The sequence below is a fragment of the Perca fluviatilis genome, chromosome 20, assembly GCF_010015445.1.
Source record: "Perca fluviatilis chromosome 20, GENO_Pfluv_1.0, whole genome shotgun sequence".
Classification (NCBI taxonomy): domain Eukaryota; kingdom Metazoa; phylum Chordata; class Actinopteri; order Perciformes; family Percidae; genus Perca; species Perca fluviatilis.
Window position 1 is genome coordinate 14,164,159 of NC_053131.1, and position 26,205 is coordinate 14,190,363.

A 26,205-nucleotide genomic window follows, 5' to 3' on the forward strand; every position below is an offset into this window, starting at 1 on the left:
TTTTTTGTTGTTACTATAGCACCTTTCAGAATTTGCTGATTGAATTAGTTTTGGTTTATTGAAAAGGAGACAGTCCCAGTGACAGGCGGGGCAGTTTATGGCGTTCTTGGTCCTTAATTTCAAGGGGGGCATCGCCATGCATATTTGCCGTTATGACACAACTAAGAGTTGCCTAAGTCAGACATTTTCCAATCCTACACATGGCGACTATTTTGTTATACCATCTTCAAATCCCAAAATGTAATAGTGCCCCCCAAAAGTAATTTGTTTTGTCATCCCAAACTATTTTATAGCCCCTCCCAAATCCTGCACGTCTCGATAGGTCCATCCAGCCGACAGCCAAGAGCTGGTAGAGTACCCAATATTGCACCCTCAAATGTTCCGTTCTTCCAGTTGCTATTGGGTAATATAACTCAACCTGAAGAGTTTACATTTTAAATTCCTTTGAGGGCCCCTGGTGGCTACTTGATTTGCTTACACCGGGCCAGCTGTACTGCAGCCATACAAATATGACATATTTAAAAAGAGAAAACAGTATGATGACCAACCAATCTTCACCATCAGAAAAGCTTGGTTATTTATATATCTCAGAAGTCAGGATAATCTGGACACGGTCATACCTATAGCCTTAAAAATGCAGCTATAGCAGAATGACCAGACCCTGTGATATCTAATAAATTAAGGAAATTAAATCACAGAAGCCAATAGAGGTGGCCACGCAGGAGCAAACAAGAAAACCATATGCTCCCATTGGAAATGGGTTTTTGTTAAATGTGAAACTTCAATAACATCACAATATCGGATACTGGTTTCTGATATTAATAAAAAAAAGAAATACATATTGCAAGATTACCTCAGACTTCTACAACTTAAAACATACAAAAAACCCATGAAACCCACTCACACACACACACCATGAGCAAGTATAGGAACAAATTTATTTCAATTTAAAACAGATACCTTGTCATTATGTTTCTCTCTTAGAAGGCGGCAATGATCGTAAGTCATGTTCATGTTTGAATGAGGATCAGGCAACAGTGGTTGAAACAAACACATGAAACACATAAAAAAATATGGCAAGAGTTATGTAAATCAATAATCGATAATAACCAACTGATTGAACTCCCCTTCATCAAGGGCTCTGCTTCAATGAATACATCAAAGCCCTCACTTCAAACAAAATAAACAGCACATGCAATTATAATTACAGTTTCTTAAAAAAAACAAACAGCAGATTATCTTTTGAATCTTCAATCTTAAATACAGAATAAAGTCTTTGTGTGTACTTAATCATCTATCCTTTTAGTCTCTGGTGTGTTTTATTTAAAAGGGGGGACCATCTAGGTGGTGGGGTCCTTTGATGATGACCACAGCGTTGGCACTTAGAGAGAGCCTGGCTCTAGAGAGAGTGGGGTTGGCACACTCAGTATATTACATCATTTACATTTGGTTTACATACAAAATAAAGAAAACAGCATTTTATACACCACTACACAATTGACCTTCAGGTTTCATTGGAGTGAGGAACAATAAATCAAGTGGTCCTAAATAATAGAGTTCTGGTAATGTTTTCATACAGGAAATGGAAAAACACACAAAAAAAGGGAACAAGATTTACATTTTGAATATGCACTGACTCCATACTGATGTCCAAAAAGAGAAGTTTGATTCCACTTATTCTGAAACGCACACAGAAAAGAAAAAAATAAAAAAAAATAAAAATCACACAACCACGGTCCCCCCACCGAGTCACAGAGCATGCTCCGACACCGTAGAAGGACCGGCAACACCATCTTTCATTATTCAAGGCAATGAAAGGCAATAAATAAGAGTGTGTTGTAGTGAAAAACTAATCCAGTCTTTCCACTGGTCATTGCTCAAAACAGACAAGAATGAAAGAATGAGAAGGAGATTTAAGTTTCATACAGACTTGCCTTCCCTCTCTCCAGCTCGCATATGGTTGAGATAAAATGTGTCAAAAGCACACTGTGCAACACTGGGCTGCTAAAACACTACCAAACCCACACTAACAGCCAATCAGCCCTTCACCATGTGCCAGAGTTGTAGTGTCAAGTTTAAAAATACAACATGGTTCATCACCATTAAAGTGAGCTGCACTCATCACACAGTAAATTTTAAACAACTACTGATAAAATACTTGGGTATCCATATACTGGTATATCGTTCCACTGAAATACTGACAGCAGTCGAACGGTTGGCTGTCTGCTTTCTTACGCTCAAGGTTAGGGTAATTTTCAGCAGACAAAAATGGCAATTAAGGACCACACTGGCGTTTTGAAATAAATATATATTTTAGCCCCATTAACTTAGTGTTGAAACTTTACATCACTGCTTCCCATTTTTTAAGCATGCCTTAAGTTTTTTAATTGATTCTCTAACTTTTCAGCAGCTGATCCGATATGCTGGATCGTTTGTTGCCCATATGCAACATTATTTAGCGATTGAGACTGGCCAGGCATAACCGAGTTTATTTGTCAGTGTCATACAATTTAGTATTACAATGTTATTCTGACTGTTTTTTGTTTTTTTACCTTAAAAATAATATATTTCCAATAACAATTTCAAATTTTGAAAAAAAAAAAAAAAAAGCACTAGTATTGAATCAGTACTCCGTATCAGAAAAATAACATTTTGATTGGTGCATTCCTACTTAGTTGATCAGAGCTTCTTTGATTGCAACAAGAGTGTTAACGCACTATCGCACATTAATGCATTTTGACAAAAAAAAAAAAAAGTGACTAAATGTCAAACGTGGTATGGATTCTCTCTCAATATCAAGTTTAAAGTTAATTATCAAACCTTACTTGCACGAACGGAAGCCAATAGCAACGTAGTAAATCAATTTAGAAACTGGAGAAATGGTCATCAATAAAGTATGCGATTTGTAGTTAATGGGTTAAAACATGCCAAGCCACAAGCATGGTCATTAAGTCAAATACTTGGGGGAAACATGCAATACTTGTCCTGGTAGTAGTGTCTTTAGGGATAAGTGTTTCTATACTGCATGAGATATTACAGATAACACTGTGATACCGATGCAAACAAATAAGTAGTAGTAAAAAGTTGGAGAGCCAGATACTGGGTCCACTTAATTCACCAAAGGGCCAGATACATAAAGAAAACTGATTAGTGTTGGTAAACTCTCTACACATACACCGTATGTTTGCATTAACAGCCTGCCTATACTAAGTAATCTCCATTCATAAACAAGGATTAGTAGTGGATGACTTGGTACACTGTGGTCCTGTACTCCACTCCACACTGTCCACACTGATGCACTGTGATAGCCCTTAATGAGGATGAAGGATAAGTCACCTGTAGAAAAGGTCAAAGACCAAAAAAGTATTTCTGCACTTCACTGGCACTATCAAAGCAAGCCTCAAAAAACTGGAAATTAACAATGCAAAAACCGACAACGTGTTGTGTTAAAATTACAAATAGCAAGCATGGACCGCATGGGTCTTCAATCACTGATAAAAAAAGTCCACCTACGTTCGTACTGTACATTTTTTCTAGGTATGCATTACAGCGTTGCGTCTATAAATCGAGAGAAAATACAAGTTTCTTTTTTTCTTTTTAAAATCAAACAAATGTGAGGGCTCCTAAAAAACACTATTATCATGGATGGAGATGTGATGGAGAAGTACAACTGGAAATGTCTCAATAAGAAATAGAAAGCAGAGATAAAGTCCTTACTATACCAGACATTCGGTTTTTTTTTTTCTTTTTTTCTTGTTTTTTTTTAACAGCAGTTCAGACTCAAGTAGGCTCCGCCATGAGAAAAGGAGCACTTCAACATGACAGAATCAAAAGCAGTCAAATTATCAACACCTTCAAACCTGGTCCATAAATTAGATAAATAAAAAAAAAAAAAAAAAATCATCTTTAATTACTCTTAAAATCATCTCGTCACCACACTGTGAAGATTTTATACCAGCCCTAGTTAGTATACTCTGGAGCCAGAGCTGTAGCAGTAGTTCGGAGTCATGAGGCTGGTTGGGAAGACCCTCTTTTCTCTGACTATTGCTCCTTGCCGATCATTTCCTCAACACCACTCAGCTCTGTGTAGTCCTATTAATCAAGTTAACAAAATCCATAATCACAGCATAACTACTACCATAAATTCATAGGAAAAAAAACTGTATGCTAATGAAAGAAGTGGATACTTTTTTTGCATTTTTTTTTTTTTTTTGGCCAAAGATGGTGTACCACAGAGCGTTTTTGTACAGGAGTGTTTTGTGTATATGTATTTACAAACGAATATACACAAACAACATTTGCAAGACTTTAGAGTGCGTCTTCTGTGAAAGGTTCATAGCCCCCCCACCCCTTCCTCTCACCACTCAACAGCAAGCAATCTTTATATAAACAAAGTGACTATACAGTAAAAAAAAAAAAAAAAAAAAGTAAACAAAAGCACATCCCGATGTGTCACCATCAGGAAGGGTGTCTGATTGGACGGCTGAGTGACGCAGGTGTGACGCCATCAGAGATGTTACCGCATGGATTCCATTTACACCCCGGGGTGTGGGCGTGTTTAATTTACAGCTTTTATTTCGCTAAATAAGCTACTTTGCAGCCCGAGCTGCAGATGTGCTCTGTGGGCTGATAAACACTGATGACATCACGCTCCCCTCCACATCTGCTTCCACCAATCAAGGAGGAGCCTGCATCGCACGCAGCGTCCTCTCACCCGCTACTAGCATTTTGTAATAAGGGTGTGGGGGTGTATCAGTGGAGCCAGATGCTGTGAACGTCACATGGAAGATTGTCCCTGTGAATCCATACAGAACACATCTGGAGGAGGGAAGCGATGTGATTAACTTAAAACAACAAAAAAAAAAAATCCCACAGAAATCTTTAAAGGATACTTATGTCAAGTTAATTTCTGGTTGCTTCTTTTCTTTAGATGCCTTTGTTTTGCAAAGTTTTTATACATTTTCTCACCACTTCTTATCACCATTCCTTTTAGCCATTATTTGTTAAATAGAAGTAGACGCAGCAACAAATTTCTATCATTAAAAACATTTTAAAAATCTCAGCAATGAACAGATTTTGATTAGCTATGTCTTGCCCTCTCGTGCTGTTTGTCCTAAGTTTGTTTACATATGCATTTACTTCGTAATATATAATTCTATTTTTTTTTTTTATTTAATTTTTTGCGATTGCGATGCTCACACTGGTGGGTACATTCATAGATGCGAGATGGAGACAGAATCCTCAGCCGGTCCCCTTGTTTCCAGCGTGCGACCTCACTTCCTGACCGAGTCACTCTGTCCCCAAAAACATGATGCCGCTCGCTGCTTTCTTAGGTGGTTTCAGGAGATACAGTATTTACCTCCTTCCACACAGATAGGAGCTCAGAAAGGATCTGATCTCACACTGCTGAGGGTTACTCCGGGAGGGCCAAAGAGGTTTGATGCCGCGATTCACCAAAACACAGCTCCTCGCTAGTCAATGCTGCCCCAAATACACACACACACACACACACACACACACACACACACACACACACACACACACACAAACACCAAAGTCCTCTTCAGTCACTGTACAGTCCGTGTGAAAGGTTTGTGTGCCAGATACAATGTGCCAGAGCCAGCAGTCAGGGCCAAATCTAAACCACGGAGCAGCGTGGGGAGGAGCAGGGACTCTGACACAATAAGCTGCCGAGCGACAGAGAAAAAGGGCGAGCTTTGGTGAAAGAGGAGGGACGGGGTTTGCAGGTGGAAGGACTTGTGAATGTCCTGTACTGGAGGGGAAAAAAAGGGTTCTGTCAGGGTGTGTGTGCGTGTGATGTGTGCGTGTGATGTGTGCGCGTGTGTGCGTGTGTGTGTGTGTGTGTGTGTGAGATGTGTGCGCCGGCATGGTGTGCTGTGTAATTCATGTGAACTTGAGTGCACAATCCCAAAGAGGTGTGCATTTGTGCAATGGGGGGAGGGGGGGGATGTGCGTCGTACATGGGCCCTCACACCAGATTGTACTCTTTGAGATTGAGCTGTAGGATGGTGTCTTTGACAGCTGCAAACACAAAGCGGATGTTCTCAGTGTCCGTGGCACAAGTGAAGTGAGAGTAGATGATCTTGTCGCTGTCTGGGTTTAAGTCCACAAACATCTTGAGAATGAACTCTCGCGCTGCCTGTGCATCTCTCTGGGGGCCTGAGAAAGAGAAACAGACAAGCCCATGCAAACAATGATTATATTATTACATAAATTGGCCATAAAAACTGTAATTTCAAAAAGGAGCGGGTCAGCAATTTGGGAAATATGCTTTTTTGCAATTGATACAACTGTCATGTCTGTCCACAGTATGGAGCTGGAGAAAGGGCGCTTAAGCTTATTTTAGAATAAATACTGGGGGGGGGGGCTAGCCTGGCTCAATCTTAAACTCTAAAACTCAACTCATTGTGGATGGATAAAATGATGTTTGTAAAGAAATAGTTACAACCACAAACTGACAGATTTCATTCTTAGGCAGTGTCCACATTTAGAGAGCAGCGGCTCCTCCAGAGCCTCTCATTGCTGGCCTGGCGTATCCGGTACCTTCTACCCGACCTCAACAGGGACAAAAGGCTGTTACACGGGCGGTTTGGATCTTTCATGATTCTCCTAGCATTTTTTTCATGCAACATCTGGTGTAAATATCCTTTAGTCAGGGTGGGGCACCGCCTATTGTATGTTCAGATGATCAAACCACTTTCTGCAGGGCCTTGTGGTCATGTTCAGAGCCGTTTCCGTACCAAGCAGTCCCCGTCAGGACGCCCTCAATTATGCAAAAGTAGATATTCCTCTGTATTTAAGGGGATACCCGAAATTTCCTCAGGCGCCTGAGGTGAGACAGTCTCTGGCTTGCCTTTCTCACCACTCAGTAGAGTCAGTATGCAGCGGCCAGGTCAGACCCTCGCTGATGTGAGCACCAAGGTACTCGAAGCTGTCCAGCCTCTCCACTGAGGACCCGTTGATATTAAGGAGGGCCTAGTTCCTTCTCTGCTTCCTTCCAAATTCCACTATCATCTCTTTAGCCTTGCTGTCATTCATAAGTAGGTTGCTGTCTTGATACCAGCGGGTCAGGGCCTCTACTTCTGTTAGATAGGCCTTTCCATTGTTGTCTGTGATCAGGCCCACCACAGCTGTGTCGTCAGCAAACCTGATGATGGTGATGGAGTCAAAAGTGGCTACTTAGTCATGTGTGTGCAAGGGACTCAAAACATAGCCCTGGGGTGCTCCGGTGTTAAGGATTAGGGTGGAACAGGTGGGTCTGCCCACCTTCACCACCTGGGGTCAGCCTGTCAGGAAGTTAAGGATCCACATGCACAGTGAGGGGCTTAATCCCAGGTCCTTGAGCTTTGTGACGAGCCTGGACGGAACTATTGTGTTAAACACTATCTTTAGTCAATGATCAGCAATCTCACATAGCTTCCTGTCTTTTCCAGGTGAGATAGGGTGGTGTGATGTGTGCTATGGAGTCTTTTGTTGACAAAAGCTCCGTACTTAAGACGCAGGCATGAAAGATAGTGATACAAATCTCCTACTCCTAAAAAGCAAATAAGTGTATTTCCCAAAATGTTGAGCTACTTCTTTAAAATGCATGCCATCACTCTGTACCCATATTACACACCCTTAGTTATAGACGGACAAGTAAATTGATTGACATAACAGATAATCGACAGATTGGCTAAAAGTGGTAGCATCAACGTAACCAATTTCAGAGTGGTGTTTTAACATTGAATAACAAATTCACATAAGCTACATTAATTTATCTAATGGGGGTGCGACTTTCAACTGTACACTGCTGGACACACACACACATACGCAATCTCACCATCAAACTCTGGGAAATAGTCCACCAAGTGTGAGTAGGAGATTTTCTCCTCGAGCAGGTCCTTCTTGTTGAGGAAGAGGATGACAGAGGAGTTTTGAAACCAGGGGTAGGTAATGATAGTCCTGAACAGAGCTTTACTCTCCTCCATACGGTTCTGTTGCAGAGAGAAGTGAGCAGTGAGAAGAGTCATGTTTTTTTAGTTCCAATCCTTGACACAGCTAGTTAATACTGCTTTTGTGTGTGAAGATACATGCGTTTTTTAGCAACATAGTGTTTCTTTTTCTTTGTTTTTTTTAATGAATTGTCAAGGTGTTTTTACGTCCACCTACCTCGTTGTCGGACTCCACCAGGACTTGGTCGTACTCACTCAGCGCCACCAGAAACATAATTGAAGTGACATTCTCAAAGCAGTGAATCCACTTCCTCCTCTCTGACCTCTGACCCCCTACATCCACCATCCTGACAGCAGGAGGAAGGTGAAGAGGAGGATAATAGAATCAAGAAGGAAAAAAAAAAACGTTAGCATATATCTCTTGCTGGCCTAGATCACATTCAGTGATCTATTTTTATTTTTTCAACAGGACAGAAGTTCAAATTCTCAATATCTTGGAATGGCTTTAACGACAGTACTTTGTTCATTTATGAATCAGGCATTGAATCCATCAAGATAGTTACATTACAAAATCTGAATTATGGCCTGCTTTGTAAAAAAAAAAAAAAAAAAAAAGGAGTGTATAGCAGAATAACTCTATAAAAAGAGGAACAGATTTGTTTCAGGTCCAGCAGTCCTAAAGACATTCTCTGGTGTACGTCTTCCTTAAACATTTTCAGCACATGACCCAAATAAAGATATAGCCTCTCGCCCTGGGACCCATTAAATCATATTTTTTTACTATCATTTATTTTTGGATTCTGCAGCCCTATTAACTTCATTTTAAGCAAACTCGTTGAGGAAAAAAAAAACAACACCTGATGGATTCAACACCTTAAGAAAAGGATCAATAAAAGTCACAAAATCTGGTCTCAGAGCAAACGTGTGCAAGTTTCTATCTTTGGCAAAAAACTAAAACAAACTAGAAATGGCGTGAATAGGCTTTTGTTCTTGTACAATAGGTGAGTCATGCATGACACCACAAATCATGAAAGCGTCCTGTTTGAGACAGATCTAGGATCAGTTTTTAAATCAATGCCACTCAGTTTAGGTAATTGTGTTATTTTCATTGTTTGTCAAAAGTCCAGTCACAATGGCTGAGCAGAAGCAGCCCTATTGCAAGACCAGAAACTACACATTTGTTTTAATAATATTATTAATGAATTTGTATTAATAATTTTAATCTTCGCCACAAATAATAAATGAGAATCTGATTTGTATGCAAAAAAAAAAAAAATGTCATAGCTAAATCGGTATTTTCTGTAATTGTTTGCAGAACACACACACTCCTCCTGCCCCCATCTTAGAATAGGATATATGTATAAAACCAATTATTCTCAACCAATATACAAAAATAATTACAGGTGTGGTTCAACTTTGGATTTTATAGCGAAGACAGAAGGTGTTGAAAAATCTAAAACCTGCCGAGCAGCACTGAAATACACAGGTAGCTGTGTAGCAGATTGTCGGGTTATGCATCTGACCTATGCAGGAAACGTATATTCTTGAAAGTAATATATTCCCGGAATTAATCAACTGAGCGGCATTCATGTGGTCATACACTACATCTGATACTAGATCAGTCTGTACTTCTGTTGCTTTGTGTGCTACGGTGAAAGTAAAGGGTCACAACACATTCATTTCTCTGCTGGACAGCTTTCTCAACCTTCCCTGGTGTGAGTGATAAAGCACCACACACAAACAATTTGTGAAGTTCTGAAACACACTTTGAGAAGACAAATGGGGGAACAAGGGGGACATAAAATGAAGGGACAATAGAATGAGATGGAGAGGGGCATAGGAACAAAAGATAGAGTACAGATGAAGGACAGGAGGCAGAGTTGAAATGTTGATGAAAGATACAGGGGGGCACCTCTGATGGTGGGATCCTTTTCCTGGTAGAAGGACGCCTCCTATGTAACCGAACGAGAAGCTACAATCTGAGAAAATTGCATCACAAGAAGACTAAGGAAATATAAGAGACAAACTAATACAACTAACAAAGAATTGGCAGGAAAACTTTAACTTCAGCACATGGGGCTGCAGGTAGACAGGCCGGCATTCGCTAAAGCCATTGACGGCAACCGTGGCAGAACTACTGACTGATAGATGTGTGAATCCTCATAAGGTCTCCGCTTCCCTGAGCTTCTCTTCGACAAGGTCACCCTTCACTCGTCAGGGAGTTGAGGTCCCAGTTTCATTAAGCCTTCATTTGTGACAGCCGATTCAGTAAAATCTTTTCGGTCAAGAACCTTTAAAGTCAGGTCATTAGTAGGGTTGGGTACCGAAACCCGGTGCTAACACGGCACCGGTGCCTTAATGACCGGTATCTACCAGACCCAATAGCAACGCAGATTTCGGTGCCTCATTTCAGTGCCAATTAAATGCCTTTAGCGCTGCTCTCTGATGCTCTGAAACAGACATTAGAGGCAACAGGAGCATAGCGGCACGTGACGCTAGTTAACACTTCACTTGACAACCGGTAACGTTAGCCTACCGTTCGCTAGCAGCTGGATTAAACACGGTTAAAGTGCTGACAGCTAAACGGTGTAAAGTGTGACTGTAGAAGATTCCAACAGCGGGACGTTAAGCAGTGTGCAGCTGCCGTTGTCGGAAAAACAACACAGAAGGTGCATTCACTTAATTCTAGTAAGCTTCGTGGTGCATTCAGAGTTATTATAAAATACCCTATTCCGCTATTTTTTTAAGTTCAGGCACCTACACAGTTTTAAAACGTCCTGTATTTTGTTGACCCTCTGGACGCGCAGGTGCATGCCTTAAGACCAGGTGCAACATGGTCTCTGAGAGAGCTGCACAAATCTAATCTAATTCACAATGCAAGGGTGCCCCCTTGTGGTGGCCCAGTCCACTGTGGTCCACAGAGACCCAGGGCCAATATAGGCCCTGCAGGACCTGCTGCCCAAAATAACATTCCTCCACCGGAGAGGACGACCTCGTTTCTTCTGCCAGCCGGAGAGGAAAGGAGGAGAGGCGGAGGAAGAGAGGAGGTGACCCATTTACAGAGACCGGGCACCAGAATGTAGGACTTTGTGTTCATCAGGGGGATTGTGTTATGTGTGGTACAATTGCCGTTGGTGGCAGGAGGTAAAAGAAAGTGTAGGACTAGGAGGAGATTGTAAAATGGTAATGACTTTCATTTCTATGATTGGAGGGCATGGTTAAAGGAATAAGAATGGGAAACATGGTTTACTTGGCGCTTTGGATAAAAACACATCAGATAGCGTATGGATTAATGATGAACAAGGAGGGACTGAGCCAAAACAGGCATCTTTCTACCTGAAAATGATGCTTTGCAAGTCGAATGGGTACTCTATGATTCCTGTAGTGGGGATGCGCACCCTGAGCACATCCTGTTGAGTGGGAAGATAGCTGGAATCTGCAATACGATCCAGATCGGAAAGATAACTACAGGCAGGCCAGTTGAGGAAAAGAGAGATAAAGAGAAAAAAAAAAGACAGAAAAACAGTTATATAAAGCGTGAGCAATTACCGCAACCCCCTGCCATTCCAGGAAGTGTGGATCAGTCCTGTTGAGGAAGCTTCAGAAAAAAAGGCTACATCTCAGAAACATAAGGGTGTTAGTTCGTGTCACTGGTCAACCAACACTCTATCCAAAAACTACCATAAGACTTCTGAGATTAGCTCGCAACTGCAGCTTTAAGTTTACTTTACTCTCTTTTAAATTGACAATTATAGTCAGCTCAAGTAGTTTGTGGATTATGTTGCAGACAGTGATGTGGCATCAATGACAATAGTAGCAGTGACTTCAGCAGCAACTGCATTAGAAAAAGAAGGTTCAGACAAGTATGATATCAAGGATAGCAGGAAGCATAATCCATACTTTTTCCCCCCCACACAAAAAGATGTGTAAGAAAGCCATTTCAATTTTAATTTAAAAAATTTCAATTCTTCTGTATTTCAAATTGTGCCCAATTGCTTCACTGGTTGTATAACAACTTCCTGGAGAATCTTTGACATCGCTAATCCTTCTTCATCTGTTATTGAGTGGCTGCTACAGTGCAGCATGTCTGGCCTTAGTTTTGATCCTGGAGCCAGAACATTAGCACAATTCTAAACACAAACCACTGATATCAATCCGATATCTAATGTAGACCTCAGGCTCATTTGATCTAAACATATTGTTCTCTGTAGGACAACTGTGTCTATTCAGACAAATGGGCTCTTGCCAATTAACAGGCCTTGACCATAGTAATGGGAGTGCATTTGCAGGTTTGTAATTGTGTAGTAATTGCACTGACAGGCTATTGGGATGGTACCCTTGTATACAAATCATTAAGAATTCTTTCAAATTTTTTGGCCCATTAGTTTTATCCATTTTTAAAAGGGTACAATTGTTAAAAATGTAGCCCCTGCTCAACTAATGTGTTGTTAATCCTGGCGACATCAGTGGTTTCTGTCCTCCTAGCCGCGGTGATACTGCAGTCCTGGTGCCATGGGGGTACCTGAAGATGACGTTCTCCAGGTCAAACGGGTATTCTATAATACCCGTGGTGGGAACACGGACCCTCAGCACATCCTGCTGGGTGGGAACGTATCCTTCCGTAGTCACACGGTCTATATCGCTAAGGTAACTGGAGATATACATTAACAGTGTGGATAACACTGAAATAAAAGACATATTTAAGGATTTTCTGATCTCTCTCCCTCACTCATACACATGCAAAAACAAATACATAGCTTACATATTTACCACAGCAAACACATCTATATGTACATGCCTGCTGACTTGAAGCAGCATTAAACTGAAGTACAGAAAGTCCACAACCAGGGGGCACTACAAAGCGAATCAAGTGCCTTTAGCCGTTTAACCTGGGGTCACATATTATTACAATGTAATTATGGCAAACACACACAACCACAGAAGAGGAGGCTGACACATTTGGCTACAAATCTGTGGCTAGGAGTGTATATCTTATACCACTGGCATGCAGACATTAAACACAAAGCCATTAAATTAAATCATGGTGAAATGACAGGCAGGACTCCGGGCCTTTCCACCCAGTCCCCTCAGTTGTACGGAACCCCAGTGACACATGCACTTTTATCTAACAATCATTATATACTGTTGATAAACATCCATGTTGGACATAATCAACAATTACAGCCCAATAGTGGCCATCGTACCTGTGGCTTGTAGATTTTTCATACCAAATTGATAATGGTAGGATGCTGATTATTCAAATTTGTCAGCCAATACCACGTGTAGACAAAAGACTAATGTGCTGCCCTGCCCAGTACACATTCCAAAACTCACAAGGTAATTATACACAGGTAGTTACACACACACACACACACACACACACACAAACACACACACACACACAAACAACACACCCTAATTATCATCATTACTCTAAAAACCGTCAACAACTGTCTCACTGCCACAGTGTATTACATTACATCACTGACATTAAAAAGGGGCAAAAAAAAAAAAAAAAAATAGATTAGGCTTTTTTTTTTTTTTATCATCTTACATTGGGGGGTATCTAGCTATGCAGGTAGTTTCGGTAATCATAACATAACTAAAACAGGTATTTGAAAAATAGTCAACCGGTACATGTCTGTACATAAACAATGTGGGGGGGAAAAGGTTTTATTTCTTTTCCTGCATTTGTTTAACTGCCCTTTTTAATATTATCCATATGCATGCAAAAGTTGACTGTCACATTAATTCAAGCACAGACACACGTACATTGTTCAAATCCTGGATGCATATATGGTTGCTACAAACACACTCAGAGCTTTTCCACATAATCCAAATATTGTACAGTTAAACCAGACAGGTTTGGGAACTGAGACAGTATTCTTCATTATTAGGTACCAATTACTTTTATTTACTGTTGTCATTTTGGATTTGCAAAATGATCCCAATCAAATCATTGCAAATTCAGAATTTTGCTCTACAAAACGCTTATATCTACAAACAATGATCCAATAAGAGAATAGCTCAGGATTGTTCAGAATCAATAGTTACTTTAACACTGATAAATCCGTTATCAGTTCCCAAACCAGCACCACAGACGTACGCTGACAAAAATGACATAACTCCCTCACACATTGTGTCCCAGTCACGCAAATACCATTCTTTAATCCTAGACAAACATCATACCTGAGGTCTACACATAGAGACACAAACACACAGAGACAGACAGAGAAACAGACGTACTATTTAGTGGAGTCAGAGAGCTGGTACTCTCGGCGGCGGTCATAGGCCTCCTGGATCCCTGGGTCGGACCACAGACATTTGATAGCTGCAATGTAGGGATAGTCAAACCCATTGATCTTCTCAATGTCCACCTCCTTCACGAGCATGGCATTAGACTGGAAAAACACAGACAAGAGGGAAAAAAGATGAGATAATTCAAGATGTGGAATAATGATGAATGGGGAGGAGCAATGCAAAAAAAGCAACAAGATGTATCAAGTTGTTACTTAAGATATTTGAGATATATGTACAGTAGGTAACTTCCTCCACTGTCCGTCTGGACCTGGGGGCTGATCCTAACCACCCACATATTGATATTATGAAGAGGTTGTAGGATGATATAAAAAGGGCAAAATTCATTGACATGAAAATGAAACATTTGTGCCAATTTATCAAGAGTGCCTTAAGAAGAAAGGATTCTCAACCCATACATGATAGAAATTAGACAAAGGTCACTATAAGGAAGGAGTCTCTCCGTCTGTCCTCGGATATTCTTGACAACTGTTCATCCGATCGACTTCACACTTGCATTACGTACACACTGTGTAGTGTATTAAGAGGGGACACCTATTAACTGTTACACCACAGAAACAGCATGCTGGGTACAGGTCGCGCTCCATCACTCCCTACAGTTCAGGAACAGATGAAGAAAGAGAGACCTCAAACATTTCAAGTATCAGCGATGTAACTTTCAGAATAGCCCGGTCCAAAATGGTTAGCTGTTTGCAAAGAACTGTATATATTTTAGCACTGCTAGGGGGTGCAACTATATCATGGCATAGTTGCGTGCATGGCATTGTGTATTGCTCAGGTCCCAAGGAAGCGCAGTGTCGAGTGTGAAGTTGTTCTCGAGAAAGCTGCCAACACCGGAGGCCGAGCAATTGGCCCTCTCCGAACAGAAACGTTTGAATGGGCACTGCACTAGTTGAGACAAATATGGTTTTACTTCATGGTTTTGATTTTCATTTTGAAAAAGGAATAACAACCCAATTACGCAAGGAACAAAGCTAAATGAAAAGAAGCTTCCACAGGGCTTTAGTTGGGAAATAAAAAAAGTTTGTCTTCTAAAATTTAACCAATGTTCTGATACAATATTGCAACACAGTAACATATAGGACAAACCAAAAATGTAATTGATGTTCCACTACAACCACCTGTGTTACTCTAGACCATTTTGTAGTTTTATGTGGGTTTTGAACTCATTCAACATATTTCTTTAACAAAATTAAATAAGTAATGTCTCTTTACATAACATATTTGTGCCACTAAATTATCTGTGGATGGCAACAGTGGAAAGCATCCTATGATCTTCTTATGAACATGACATCCGTTTACTCTTTTAATTCGCAATATTGACTATACTGTTCATACATAATGTAGACCAGTATTTTAAAAATACTGGTCCTTGTGAAGGACTGGTGGACTGGTGGATTGTTGTCCTACTGAGTAGCAGACTACATTCACCTTGCATTCCAGATGTAAATCAGACCTCAATTATAGAGGTTCACAAAAAAACATCAGCAAAGCTCTAAGGACTAGAACTGAGAACCACTGTAGAATACAATAATAGACTTTAATTACGTAGTCGTTACCTGAAAGGCAATGCAAATAAAAGTGAGTTTTTGTTTAACTACATTTTAGTGTCGTCTTTTTCGTCAACGATATTGCATGCTACGTAGACATTCAGTGTTTAATGACGGTGGTGCGGTCTCGTCATTATTAGCGTTAATGAATTTAAACACGTTCATTTCCAAACAGGTTTAGTGGCTTGGCGGTTAACGTTGAAGTATGAATTTGATTTGCGGTGGTATTTTGAGGACGGTAATATTATTAGTGTTATAGCCTAAGTTAGCAGCACACTTAAAGAACCGGACCCAGGGTGAGTCTGAGAGCTCTCTTTGCCCGTCAGCTCCGAGATGATGTTATGTTCTGCTGTGTGCTTAGAAGTGGTGAATTTACAACTCAAAGCAACTTAATACGACATTGTTTGATATCTAGTGTTGGCAAAAATGCCTTTTTAATGACTTTGCTCTTAGTGAATTTAAGCTGGGCTTTTATTGTGACGGGTAGACATGGAAGAGCCAGCGTTATTTGTCCTGAGGCTTGCTTAATTAAGCCTATTTCTGATTGTGCATATAGCCTATGGTGTTTCCCAAAATCTATTCTCATGGCATATAAAACACTGTGCCGTGAAGAAGATACCAAATCCAGTAATAACACCTTTAAAATAATCAAAAGGGGACTCTGGAACAAATGAGCATTAGGTCATAACACAAAGCACATTCTATTTTTTTTTTGTTGGTCAGTCCTTACCCGATTCTGTTCAAATTTGTAGGGGATCTTAAGGGTCTCAGTGGCGCGGATCATGGACTGCATGGAGGTGAAGATGTTTTGGTAAACAAGCCGGATGAAGCCTCGCTTATCTTCGTCTGAGTACCCGGCTCCATGAATGATCCTCATCTGCTTGATGAAGGTGCTCTTGCCACTTTCTCCCGTTCCTGAAAAGGACAAGGGAGGCATATAGTTAGAGAGTACAACAAACTTATGTTGTGGGGTGGACAGCTCAGTTAGTAGAGCAGGCGCACATATATAGAGGTTTACTCCTCGACGCAGCGGCTGCGGGTTCAACTCTGACCTGCAGCCCTTTGCTGCACGTCATTCCCCCTCTCTCTCCCCTTTCATGTCTTCATCTGTCCTGTGGAAATAAAGGCCGAAAAAGTCCAAAAACTTATCTTTAAAAAAAAGAAGAAAAAAAACTTATGTTATGGGAACAGTGAGATGGCATGGCAAAGACCTGTAATCACATCCAGAATGTCAGACAAAAAGACAAATAAAAAGGAAGCAAGGGGTGTAACATTGCATATAAAGCATTTCAAACCATTCTGTTAAGATGTGCAGTCTTGTTTCTGACAGTTGTCAGTAATATTAGCAAAATACACTCTACATTTATTTATCAAGGATACCAAGATAATTATAGGAGAGTAAGACAAAAGGTGTGGTAAGAGACATCCTAAGAATAATATCATTCTTCATAAACCTACAGATTCAAGTCCTTGGCCACTTTCAAATAAGTCATTTATCTATGCATCAAGTGTGAATCACAAGGTTTTTTTGAGGTATTAGAACTTATAAAAATCAATTCGGATCGATATTTGGTACTAAAATTAATTGAAATGAAGTACTTTATATCTCTAATAAACACAACAGTTAGAGACCAACATTAGACACTGGGGTTGGGTGATGTCAGATATACTGTGAGACAATAAAATGTGTCAACTGGTAGAGACCATGCCATACAGTTTATATCCATCCCGTAAATATCTATGGATGGGTTAGACCATTTGCAGATAAAGTAGCAAACCAATGACCAGGACTGCTTTATTGTAGTGTCTGAATTTTGTTTTCCAGACAGACATTCTGTTAATTAAATACAAGAAACTCAGCCTGACATACATTGTGATCAGGATTTCATTCGTATTGCCCACTCCAATTAGGCGCAAACCCCCCGTCCTCTCCAATCAGTGGTTAACTCATTTTGAAACCAGGCTCCCCATTTGTGCAAAGATGATGACAATAAGCCAAATCTGTGACCCGATACAGATGCTCCATGAAAGGTAAAATGACCAAAAACTTTGATGCCAGTTGAAGAGATCCAAGACATGTTGCAGCCTGTCTGTGTATCTGATGTTTAATCCATGTGCATTTGGTTCTGTTAACAGGGTTTTCCCAATCATTATAAGGCTTAGGCGCAGCACCAAAGCCTTTTTGGGCAACACCTAAGTCGAATGAATGTAAAATCAATGTGAGCATCAAAAATAACTAAAATACTTTCTTCAGCTCTAATGATTGCAGTGGGTCCCCAGTGGACTTCTTCAGCAAGTTTTGTCTTTAAGCTTTTGGAGTGTTATTTATTTATTTATTTATTATGTTAATATAATCAAATAGTAAGGTAATGAGATAATAATAATTGTCAAAATGATGTGAAATTGCATTTTCTTTTTAATTGAAAAGTGTAAAATTCTCATGGGAGGAAGCCTAACCCCCAACAAATACATGCACCCAAGTCTTCCACAAACCTAGGGAAATGATTAGTAAGGCAAATCAGCATAAGTTGGTTAAAATTAAGCCAGTAATTGTCCAATACTTCTTTTCAAAACTCGATTAATGTGGGATGCCCATCTAATCAGTTTTACGCTTTATGAAATCCCTCTACTGAAATTCCGTTGATTAACTAAACTGGTTAGGACTGCTGATTTGTCAAAGTGTCCTTGTCTGACGTCTGGATGCCACACAGTTTGGAGAGAGAACAAATCAAAAATGTTTCCAGAAAGAAGAGGAGAGATATGTGTGTGTGTGTGTGTGTGTGTGTGTGTGTGTGTGTGTGTGTGTGTGTGTGTGTGTGTGTGTGTGTGTGTGTGTGTGTGTGTGTGTGTGTGTGTGTGTGTGTGTGGAGGCTACTACAAGCTAATTTAATAAAGATTATTAAGACAACTTGCCCTACATTCAGGATCTAACACTAAACTGCCTCTGCCAAACGGTGACAGCAGGGGTCGTTGTCAAAAGGCTGCATTCCTTCAGTGATCCTCCCGAGTCCATATCTGGCTGTAAGATCATCATTTCAAGTGGTGTCAGGTTTCCAGATTTACACATATGGTATGGAGCCCAAGAAAAGGCTTTGGAGTACAGGCCTACGCTAAAATATTTATTATGTTTCTATTCACCAAAACCCCATTGATTCAAGTGGAAAAATCACAACCTCAGCATTGAAAAAAACGCACGTTTCTAAGCTTTTCAAGACTGACAGTGGTTGCCAAATAAACCCCCACTTGGCTTGGGGGTCTGTTGGGTCTAACCCACATTTCACACTAGCTCTCTATGTTCTACATGCCCAGGAACACCACCCTCAGGCCACACAAAAAAGAAAAGAAAAAGAAAAGCTGATGGCATTTTAGTCCTCAGTTAAATCAAAAGAGATCCAGCACATCCATAATATCTGATAAACTGAAAGGGAAAGACGAGGAGGAAAAAAAATAAAAAAAATAGAAAACACACACACACTCATCTCACCACCACCTACATTCAAGGTTTTTGAAGAGCAGCCATATTTCTGTTACCATAGCAACCCCTCCTCTGTCTCCCTCTCTTTTTCGTTCCTGTGTTTTTTTTTTCCCTCCTTCTCCTTTTTCTAAACCCCTCCCATCCACCCCTTCTCTCTCCTCTCTTTTGTAGCAGACAGTAAATATAACTGCAAGCCCCTCAGGCTTGCTCTGTGCTCTTCATCTTTTGGTGTACCACAGAGAAGAAGGGCCTCGGCTCCACAGACACTTTGGGGAGAAAAAGCTCGTCTGAGGTCAGAACCAAGGGGGTTCCTAACACCAAGGACTGTAAAAATGTTGGGAAAGACATCAGTTTCTCCGCTGATGCAGGAAGAAATGCCTTAATCTCCGATATAAAATTTGGATTTCAACACTGTGTCCATAAGGGGAAATGACCCTCCTCCATCTTCTCATCCAACAAAATGCCCAATTTCGGAGAACAGAGACTAGATAGACTATGATTCACTAAAAGATCTTTATCTTTTCTCCATGGATGAATCAATGCTTTGCGGTGAAAGCTACAGACTAGCGCCGACAAGTTAGTCCGCCTAATAAAAACTGTGACTGACCAGCTAACAAAAGGAGTCAAGAACAGAGAGAATATTCTTTGTATTGGGCTGCGGCAGTAATGTCCTGGTAGGGACTGCTTTAGCAAAAGGAGCATAGGATCACTCTCCAGCTTGATGTCTGATTTACTTCTCGTGACCCCGTCACAAGATCTCCCTCCGCTGTGTTCTCTTAACTGTTGTGTCCCTCCTCTCACCAGACAACACACTACGAGCCTCTGTCTTCCCCTTTTCCACCCCAGATTGTACAAACACCAGCCACAGCCATTGACATGCCCTCAACAGCTCTACCCCACAAATACACTCTCTCTCCCCTCCCCTTCCCCTGCTTCACAACCCCTTCCAACCTCCCTGAGGCTAGAAATATGCCTCTCCATTTTCATCCCTCTCCGTCAAGAATTTTGGAAATTCATAACTAGAATCCATCCATTCTTTTTCGGTAATGACCTAGAAAAAGGAGGTCACCTTTTAATAGCTCACACACTACTTGGGTTTGATAACGCTTTCTGTCCCAGGTAGCTACAGAGTGTGTGAGAGGAAAAGACAAGAGAGCTCGGAATCAGATTATGCCCCAATGCAACAGCGCAAGGTACACTACACATCCCACACACCGACACGGGTCTTTTGTGGAGCTGATGTGTTTTTTGGAACAGAGCGAGAAGTCTCAATCAGGGGTAACCAGACAATAATGAGCATGAAATTAAGACAGCCTAATGAAGAAGAACTAGTGAAATGAAAACGGTATGTAAATAGTGACAGCTATCTATCATGTTAAGACGCCAAACACTGTAGCTGCATCCTCCGTTCCCAGGCTAGCTTTCATAAGCCTTTACATAACTGACACACCGCTGTCTTAGTGCAGCAGTTTTGGTTGAGTCCCAGGTTGTCAGTCTATCAGGTTATGTCCGTGTGTGTGTGCATGGCCTGTTTTGTTTACACTGTCTGCTCATATCCTATAATTTCTTTCATTGTGCTTCACATGCAGGCCAGTAAAGGCCTGCCAACCCCAGCTTTCCATGAACAAGAGATTATCAGCATCATGGCTGGCCTGCATGCAAATACACACATAAATATAATGGTCCATTGGTATGAATAGCGTTGGCTTATCTGGGTTTATGAACTGTCCTTTCAGGCAGCGCTTGACAATCCAATCTCAGCAGGGAGAAGATATTTGCATTGACACTGCAGAGGTTTAAGTATTATCGAAACCTCAGAACTGGCATCAGCCAGATGTTCGCCTTTTTATCAGAGCCCTGAAAAGATACTGTATGAATCAGGCAGTCACAAGGCAAACCAAAATGTAGCGTGGGTCTCAATCTTTCACTAAATTCATCTTGGAAACTGGGCTCTGGCATACAAAGGAAAGGGATTGAGCCAAAGCAGCCTGGAGCTACACAACACACACACCAGCTGCCTAACCAACTGTAGACACACATGGATCCTGTGGTCAACCTCAAGGCATGGCTGTTACCTTCACTGTGATGGCCCATTTTCTTTCATTTTTCCTGCAATGACCTGAGCAACACACACAGTGCAAGACTCCATCAGCAAACACACGCAAGCATGAAGACAAAAGAAAGAGGACTCTCTCTCTCTCTGCTCTAATGCAGCCTTCCAACATGTGTTGCTTGCTGTCAGGATATGGGGACAACACTACTGCTTTGTGCGGATGTCTCTGCATCTGCTGAGTGCTCCACGTGTGTGGGTGTCAGAGAATATAAATGCTAAAGCATGCACTGCACATTATACACACACTTGCAAACTTACACACCTTCATTTGACCACCTTAGGATGGCTTTGTCTGTTCACTAGTGAGTATGCGCCGAGTGTCGTTCTGGTCGAGTGGGTGTGGGTGAGCTAACGATCAAAACAAAAAAATCCAATACAGGCTTTACAAAAGATTTGGAGCAAGCAGCAGTATTTTTGTCTGCAATATGCACTCTGTGCACGCCTGCTACAAACTACAAAACAGCCAAATCCTAGATGTTGACATTATTTCTTAAGCCATGGCACTTATTTTAGAGAATCTCATCATGGAGATCTCTATGACATAACATCACTCCATGTCCACACATGGGCATAACATGTTTATTACACATCTCTGGTGCATTGATTTAGATGTATCCACCACATACCACACAAATTTACAACCACACTGAAACTGAAAGATGAAGTGTGGGTTTTACTGTACGCAGCAGCTGGTGGAAGTAAACAGGAATGAACATGCCACCCTGTCAGCACAGAGAGGGCTGAAGATACTGGCAGTGAACTAAGAGGCAGGCTATGTCACCGTCCTGTCTGGGGACCGAGGTAGCAGCAGTATGTGGGACAGTCACAATCTAGCCTCATTCACCCCCATATCTCCAGAGAACTAGCCAAGACCCCATTTAAGAGTGTGTGTGTGTGTGTGTGTGTATATGTGTGTGTGTGTGTGTATGTAATATATATATATATATATATATATATATATATATATTTGTGTGTATATGTATGTATATGTGTGTGTGTATGTATGTATGTATGTATGTATGTATGTATGTATGTATGTATGTATATGTGTGTACTGGTGAGCAATATGATTAGCAATATGAGCAACCATGTAATAGACACCATGTTGTAGAGAGAGATAAAGCGTGTGTGCGAGGCTGGCTGAGGTGAGGTTGACTGCCTGAACATTTACTGGAATGTTCTGTGTTGGAGAACATACCGTTCGGGCTGGGCGATATGGCTTATTAATATCTGAATATTTTTCACAGCTCATATGACATTTTAAATTTTATTTTTAATCAATATCAAAATGTCCTCGTATTGTCAAAATGACACTCTGAGGTGGCCTGCTATGATTTTGAAGTGAAATTGGTCTGTGGAAACAGGAAGTGTCTCAATTACATTGATATAAGTTATTTTGTTTTATACATTAATTTATGTATTTTGATCTTTTTATTATTGACAGACGTCACCATGAAACCAAAAGCAATCAGCACAAATGTACACTTTATGTCAACAGAACATTAGATTAATAAAATTAATATTTTACTTTCTCCAAAGTTACATAAAAAGACCATCTTTGGGGTGCCCTGAAATCCTAGGGGTTTAATGCGCTGACCATTAACTGCAACACACCCTGTTTGAGTCTGGCCAGGGACCTTTGCATGTCATTCCTTAGCTCTCTCTTCCCTCATTTTTTGTCCTCTTTCTGCTTCCAACATCCTGAACAAAGTCATGCAATGACCCTTCAAAAGAAATCAAAAACTTTATTTAAAATTTATGTTTGCAGTAGGGATGCACCGAATATTCGGCCACCGAAAATTTTCGGCCGAAAATGGCCCAAAAGGGCATTTTCGGTTTTCGGCCGAAATACCTTTATCACCGAAACAATACGGCCGAAAATGTTGTGATGACGCAAACAGAAAACGCGACCTGCACGTGTGTCAGTACCCGATCCGTTCCACCTGCAAAGCGTCTCCTAAGCAAAGAGGTTGAGACGGACCACGGAGTGAAAACAATGAAAAGTACGGCTCTTAGAGTCTGTCAGCACACGTTTCAGTGAGATCTGTTCGGATCCTCTGCACTTCATCGCGACTGTACTTGATCCGCGTTATAAACACAATATACTTGGATGCGGAAATAAAGCAGGGCGCACGAGAAATGATCCAGGCCGCGATGGATGCGGAGAACCTCGGCGGAGACGGAGACGGAGCAGCGCCCAGCGCAGGAGATCAGAGCGCAGAAAAAAAGACTTGTCTCGCTGCACCAGATGAGGGGCATGAACCCTCGTTGTCTGATATGTTCAGTGAAATCCTGCAAGAAAGTGCCTCAATTAATAATAATAATAACAACAATAGGTAAGCTATTCTGTTCTTAGGCTACTGTATACTGTGACTATCAGATTGTAGCCATATTTCTGCTAGATATTTTTTTAATTAAACTTTAATATTAATTTATACAATTGCAATGCCTTGATTTTAGTAAAGTTAGTACACAGTCATAGCCATAAATGCAATGGTACTAATAATTGGCTTAATTTCTTTCGGTGTTTCGGTTTCGGTTTTCAGTCTTGGTTTCCTCTTTTTTCGGTTTTCGGTTTTGGCCAAGAATTTTCATTTCGGTGCATCACTAGTTTGCAGTAGTGGTGGTAATTTCCATATTAAAAAAAACAAAACGTGTTAGATCTGACCATGATAACAATTAAGTAATAACTGGCCATCTGCATAGCGCTACATTCACTGGTATTAAACACACACACACACACACACACACACACACAAACACACACACACACACACACACACACACACACACACACACACACACACACACACACACACACACACACACACACACACACACACACACACACACACACACACACACACACACACACACACACACACACACACACACACCCCTCTAGAAGATCCCTATTGCCATATATGATCAAAATAAGACAGCTTGGCAAGAGAAGGAAGGTGAGCAATAAGCATCAGAGCCTAACCCCTGATCCTCTCCCTGGTTCAATCAGACTGTTCCTCTAAAGGATGTCTTAACGTGGTAACAAGACATACTGCTGAGACAGGGAGGATCAACAAGAACAACTCAATCAATGAGCACTTGGCAAGCGGCTGTACATTAAATCTCTGCCTGGGATGTTGTGCTACTGAGCCATCCACAACATTTTGGCTATTCACACAACTTTTGCCCCAGTCAGACCCTTTTCTTAAATACAGTGCTTAACAAATTCTCTGATGACCAAAAATGCCTTTCTGACGTCATTCTAGGGATTTTTTTTTTTACTGATCAACAGACATTCTGTTCCTCATGTTTCATGTGAAACCCACATTTTCGAGGAAAAGCGAATGCCAACTGGTACACTGACAGCTTGACTGGGAGCTTACACTTTGCCTCGGTCAGCATTTAGGGAAACCCTAAAGCGTTTGCCCTTCCATCTCACTCTACTGACTGTTCACTCGCTCCAGCAGTTCATTTACCCGATGCAGCAAAGGCCATAGCTACTGGACCACTGTGTTTTGACCAAGTAGAGGCAAACCACTGGCCTGTGGAGCAGGAAGCTGTCGGTATAGCCTGATATGGCCTCAGTCACAGGCAGCCAGACGGTGGGCACTGCTGCAGCCCTGGCAGAGTTGTTATTTTTCTGACCAAGTGGTTAAAGCATGATGTTGTTATAGCTTTTACCTACAAAACTAACCCTAACATTAACCCACACTGTATTCTTAGTCTGGAAACTTCATGCCTGTGTCTGGCATGAAATAGAACCAAAACAAACCTCATAACGGTTTTGTGAGACATGTCCGTTTTGGCAATGCACCCTGGCCATATAGCAAACCCTGCCAGGAAGGGAGAGGGACACAGAGGGAGGGTGGACCTCAATTATTGTGAGAAAAACACTTTGTTGGGGAAACGCTAGAATCTATCAATCTAGAGCTGAAAGATTTAGCAGATTAATCAATTAGTATGTCAATTTGCAACCATTTTGATAAGAGATTCATCAGTCAAGTTATTTATCAAGCAAAATTGCCTAACCCTCTGGTTCCATCTGCTCCAATCTAAGAATTTGTAGCTTTTCTCTTCTTGTAAACAGACCCAGAGTTTTCCCTGCCACTGTAAGGTTTAGGTGCAGTACCCGAGTTTTTTTAGGCAGCGCCGAAACCAAATGAATGTAACTAAAAGACTTTCTCACATCTAATGATTGTAGTTGGACTTCTTTAGTTTAAAGTTTTGTCTTTAAGCTTTTTGAGTGTTATTAATTTATTATCTGATCTAGCTTTTCCAACGTTTTTGACACAGATATGGTAATAATAATTGTCCAAAATGATGTGGAAAACAAACGGACACAAACAGACTACAAAGAGATGCCAAAGAGAGACCAAAAAAAAACTAAAGAAAACACAAATGACCAAAAAAAGACAATATGACAACAGAGAGATGCGAAAACCCACCAACAGACAAAGGGACATGAAAAGTACGGGAAAATTGCTTCTTTTTTTTTTTTCTTCTTTTTTTTTTTTTAAACATAACATTTTCTTGAGGAAAGGTTACTAAACCCACCGCTAAATACGCGCCCCTAAGTCTTCCACAAAGCTAGGGAAAACACTTGCATTTTAGACTTCTGCGCAGGCAAAACAAGCAATTTTAAGAGGTCACATTTAGGACATTTTTTAGGTATTTTCTATTTTAATGTAGGCGAATGAAACTTCTAATAAAATGTCAGACAATAGTGAAGTGTTGCCACAATTTCCCACGGTTACAACTTGAAACATCTTGTTATATTGTTTTTGTCCAAAA

General features: G+C 40.8%; 1 protein-coding gene across 2 annotated transcripts in view; it reads right to left on the minus strand.

Moving 5' to 3' along the window:
- Positions 1 to 918: 918 nt before the first annotated feature.
- The window catches only part of gna11b (guanine nucleotide binding protein (G protein), alpha 11b (Gq class)), a 28,074-nt gene continuing 2,787 nt past the window's right edge, over positions 919 to 26,205 (minus strand). The window contains exons 2-7 of one of the 2 annotated variants that reach the window (XM_039785833.1): positions 16,554 to 16,738; positions 14,202 to 14,356; positions 11,292 to 11,420; positions 8,173 to 8,302; positions 7,844 to 7,997; positions 919 to 6,180 (exon numbers count right to left, since the gene is read on the minus strand). In XM_039785833.1, the coding sequence (XP_039641767.1) occupies positions 5,990 to 6,180; positions 7,844 to 7,997; positions 8,173 to 8,302; positions 11,292 to 11,420; positions 14,202 to 14,356; positions 16,554 to 16,738 (944 nt within the window). In that variant the 3' untranslated portion in view covers positions 919 to 5,989. Of the gene's footprint in view, positions 6,181 to 7,843; positions 7,998 to 8,172; positions 8,303 to 11,291; positions 11,421 to 12,477; positions 12,607 to 14,201; positions 14,357 to 16,553; positions 16,739 to 26,205 lie in introns of both variants that reach the window. The other variant, XM_039785834.1, reaches the window with a different exon arrangement.